At 38.7% G+C, this 3,584-nt stretch overlaps 1 protein-coding gene across 1 annotated transcript in view; it reads right to left on the bottom strand.

Moving 5' to 3' along the window:
• Positions 1-2,216: 2,216 nt before the first annotated feature.
• The window catches only part of GADL1 (glutamate decarboxylase-like 1), a gene marked incomplete at its 3' end in the record, with an annotated part of 35,007 nt that continues 33,639 nt past the window's right edge, over positions 2,217-3,584 (bottom strand). Inside the window, exon 13 of the mRNA XM_010021815.1 lies at positions 2,217-2,306. Within this exon, the coding sequence (XP_010020117.1) occupies positions 2,217-2,306 (90 nt within the window). The remainder of the gene's footprint in view (positions 2,307-3,584) is intronic.

Raw genomic sequence — 3,584 nt, 5'->3', positions numbered from 1 at the left:
ACAAGCAGTTCAATAAAATCCATTAGTTGCTCAAGGGATTTTTAAGACATACATTTTCTTAATTATTGTCAGATATGCAGGTCAACAAAAAGGAAAATTGATTTCTGGATAAATAGAATAACTGATGTTAAAATGTTGTGTGAAAAGACAAATTGTAAATTAAAACATTTTAGTGAAATGCTGGGAATATTCAAGAAGCACTTGCACTCGAAAAACTGTACACATCCCATCTGCCCATCACTAACATAATACAGAAACCTCTACAGTCTTCATCTTCTTAAACCTTGCTCATCAGAATGCATTCCTTCTTGCCCAGACATATATTTGTACTGATTAATGTAATATAATGATGACTCTGTTAGCATCAGCAATGTTAGAAGAAACTGACATTAGCTTGAAAAGTCAAGTCAGTCTTACTTTTGGGACCCACTGCTGCTATCTCATCTGCTCACTGATACCTGTTGTGCCCCAAACTGGGCATCAGTATCCAGAAAGCAAAGTAACCCCAGGCCTGTCCCTGTAGAGAATCAGGGAGGTGAAATAACATGTTTTGGTTCTGTATGGGCTCACTTTTGTAGTGTTCAAGAACTTCCCAGCAATGCCTAAAGCAGCACAGCTAACATTCATAATTTGTTGTTTCCTCTGGGGGAGGATTTTGTGCCATTCGGTACCTTGCTTTGCTAGGGAGTTTTGGTCTGGTTCGTGGCAGTTGTTTTTTTTTCCAGGCTTTTGTGTGAGGAGGAAAATAGGTTATATTTTAGAATCTGGGGTTTCTTAGTGCTTCATCAGAGGTAGCATAAGAATCAAGAAAACGTCGCCTTGCCTGTGAAAAGTGTGGTTGAGATTTGAAGCAGCAGTGCTCAGTTCTTGGGAGAAATTGCACACCAGCTCCTTTCCCCTAAAGTTCTCTCCCACAAAACTGGCTAGGAAATCTGCATTTCCAGCATCACCCTACCTATATAGGTACATAAAATAAAGGCAGGCACCCTGACTGGAAGCACCATAGAGCAGCACAGCAAAGAACCAGTAAGTGACACTCAAAAAGCCACTTACAACATACATACTCAAAGCCATTCACTGTGCTTCATCCCTTCCCTCTCAGTCCCTTCTGTAGCACACATAAATCAAAAGGCGGCAGCTGCAGCTTTTGCTTTCCTATTGCTCTTTTCCCAAATCCTCACTCCTCCATGGGAAGACAAGCTGTTACAGCTCTCTGTGTGTGCATACGTACATACATAGGCCTTCCACTCTAATGAGAGGAAGGGAAGCCTCATGAAAGGATTATGACCCATCCATGTGTTGTGAAAGCATAGTAAATGCAAAGCCCTTGTACTCAGACGGCTATGCATGGCTTGGTAATGCAAAAGTTAAATATACTTTCCAAAATGGTACATACAGACCGGGTTAAGGAAGACGGCACCCCTAAAGATATACACCATCCACCCGGCACCCACCATAAACTGAAAGCAATTCCTGTGAATACACATCTATGTTCTAGTTTAAATTTCTAGTAGCAAATCCTAGGAAAAAAGAAGTGCAGAACACCAAAGCTGCTACAGAGAGGAGCAAACAATGACTTAAATTCAATTCCTCACAGAATAGCTTATTCAGTAAGACATAATACCACAGTGTCTACAGGCTTCTTAATCACGTCTTAACTACTGATTCCCTACTAGCAACTTCAAAATTTTACTGCTGCTTTTTTCAAGACATTCATGATTTTCCACCAGGGTAGCAAAGAGTTACCAAAACACTCAAAGAAGTTTTTCCCATTGTATTCCTGTTGTCACTTATGGGTTCTTTAACATCAGAAAGTATTCTTAAGCACTTCCTTACTTGCAGTATCATAGATTATCACAGATAATTAAAGACAAGTTCCAAGGACAACAGTAAGTGTCTGAAACAGGTAATGAATAATCTGTCCAGATGAGAGATGCAGACAACACTGTTTGTCTTTGCTCATTCTGCCAGCTGCTAACAGCTTTGATAGTAAACTGAGTACTTGTAAATGGCTGGATCTCTTACATTAAGAAAAAAAAATTAATTAGCCTTTTCTGAATAGAAAACAAACTTAAATCCTACCAACACGTATTTAAGGATTAAATCCCCATCCTACTGGTAGGTTAATAGTGAGCAAAGCCAAGGGCTATTCCACATTCTTATCTGGCACACAGATAAATCAGTAAGCTACAGATAACATTGCATGTGACACTTACCTGGTGTAGCTTCTGCCAAAATTCGGGTCCATCCTCCATTTTTCTTAAGCTTGGTGGAATGTACCAAAAGCAAACATTTGCATACTCAGGCTAAACAAGAGAACAAGTGATTGCTTATGAGATATAACAGGAATATATATTATAGATCGTCAAAGAGTTCTACTTTGTTTTGGAGGAGAAGGAGGAGGGGAGGGCCTTAGAGCTTACACCCTTTTCATTAAAACTTTCTTCTCCAACTCAACTTTTGTTTTCCTTTTTTTAAACTATAAGTAGCTCTATAAGTAGTATAGTTTTCATATCATCCATTTCTCTTTCTGCTGCCTGAAAAAGGAAACCTATTGGGGTTCCTTTTTCCTTTCTTCTTCCTATATACATATTTAACCTTTTGTTCACTAACACTTTTTTCCTAAATAAAGCTTTAAGAAAGACATAGAGAGGTAACTTACAGATTTCAAAACTGAAGCAACAAGACAAGAAAATATTTCCTTTTTAGGTTTTTTGTTTCTTCTTTTTCAGAGTGGGTTGGTTTAGGGGTTTTGGGTTTGGGGTTTGTTTGTTGGGTTTTTTTTTGGTTGGTTGGTTGTTTTGTTTTTTTTTTTTTTTTTAATGAAATTTCCTGTGATATATTTTACATAAAACACACAAATTCGATTTTTGTCACTATTTAACACTTGCACACCTAGTCATTTTTCTACTGAACAACGCCAACCTCCTTTTATATCATATCTCATACAGCATACTACACACTGCTGGAGGTAATACTGGCTTTCTCAATTTCCACATTTTGTAAGAATCTCAGGACCCCTTGCAGTGTATGTGCCATAGCCTGGATATATATTGTCCAATATCTAAGCAGACCTTTTGAGCAAAGACTAAGACTCCACATCTCTGCTTCCCTCCAGAGAAATTCTGCCTTTAAATTCTGCCAGGGTCTCTTAATTTCCTGCTAATTTGGAACCTTTTTTTTTCCACCTGTACAGATAGCGATAGCATGAGGAATAGATGTGAATCCTAATCCCACCCAACACCACCTATAAGACCACTCAGCAAATCTTGACCTACATTTTTTGCAACACAATATTTAACTGCAGTCTAGATTATCACATGGATTATAAACTCACACACCCCTCTCCTCTCCCACATGCCATCCTCATTAGTACTGGTTGAAAGAAAAAAGTTAAAAGGTAGCTGGGTCACACCGTCTCTTTGCCTCACCATGAATGCAGCTGCTATTATAATCCCAGGCAATCTCCTGAACAAGGAGAGCCCACCAGCTGAGACATGTTCTTTCATGAAAGGGCACTGAGAACTGCTCATATCATTTTCCGCCTCGCTTCAAAGAATGCATTAAATACAATTTAATCATCA

The sequence above is a fragment of the Nestor notabilis genome, unplaced genomic scaffold (genome assembly GCF_000696875.1).
Source record: "Nestor notabilis isolate BGI_N333 unplaced genomic scaffold, ASM69687v1 scaffold8879, whole genome shotgun sequence".
In the NCBI taxonomy this organism is placed as follows: domain Eukaryota; kingdom Metazoa; phylum Chordata; class Aves; order Psittaciformes; family Psittacidae; genus Nestor; species Nestor notabilis.
The sequence above is the reverse complement of the archived record's forward strand: the minus strand, read 5'-3'. Positions and strand labels throughout refer to the sequence as shown.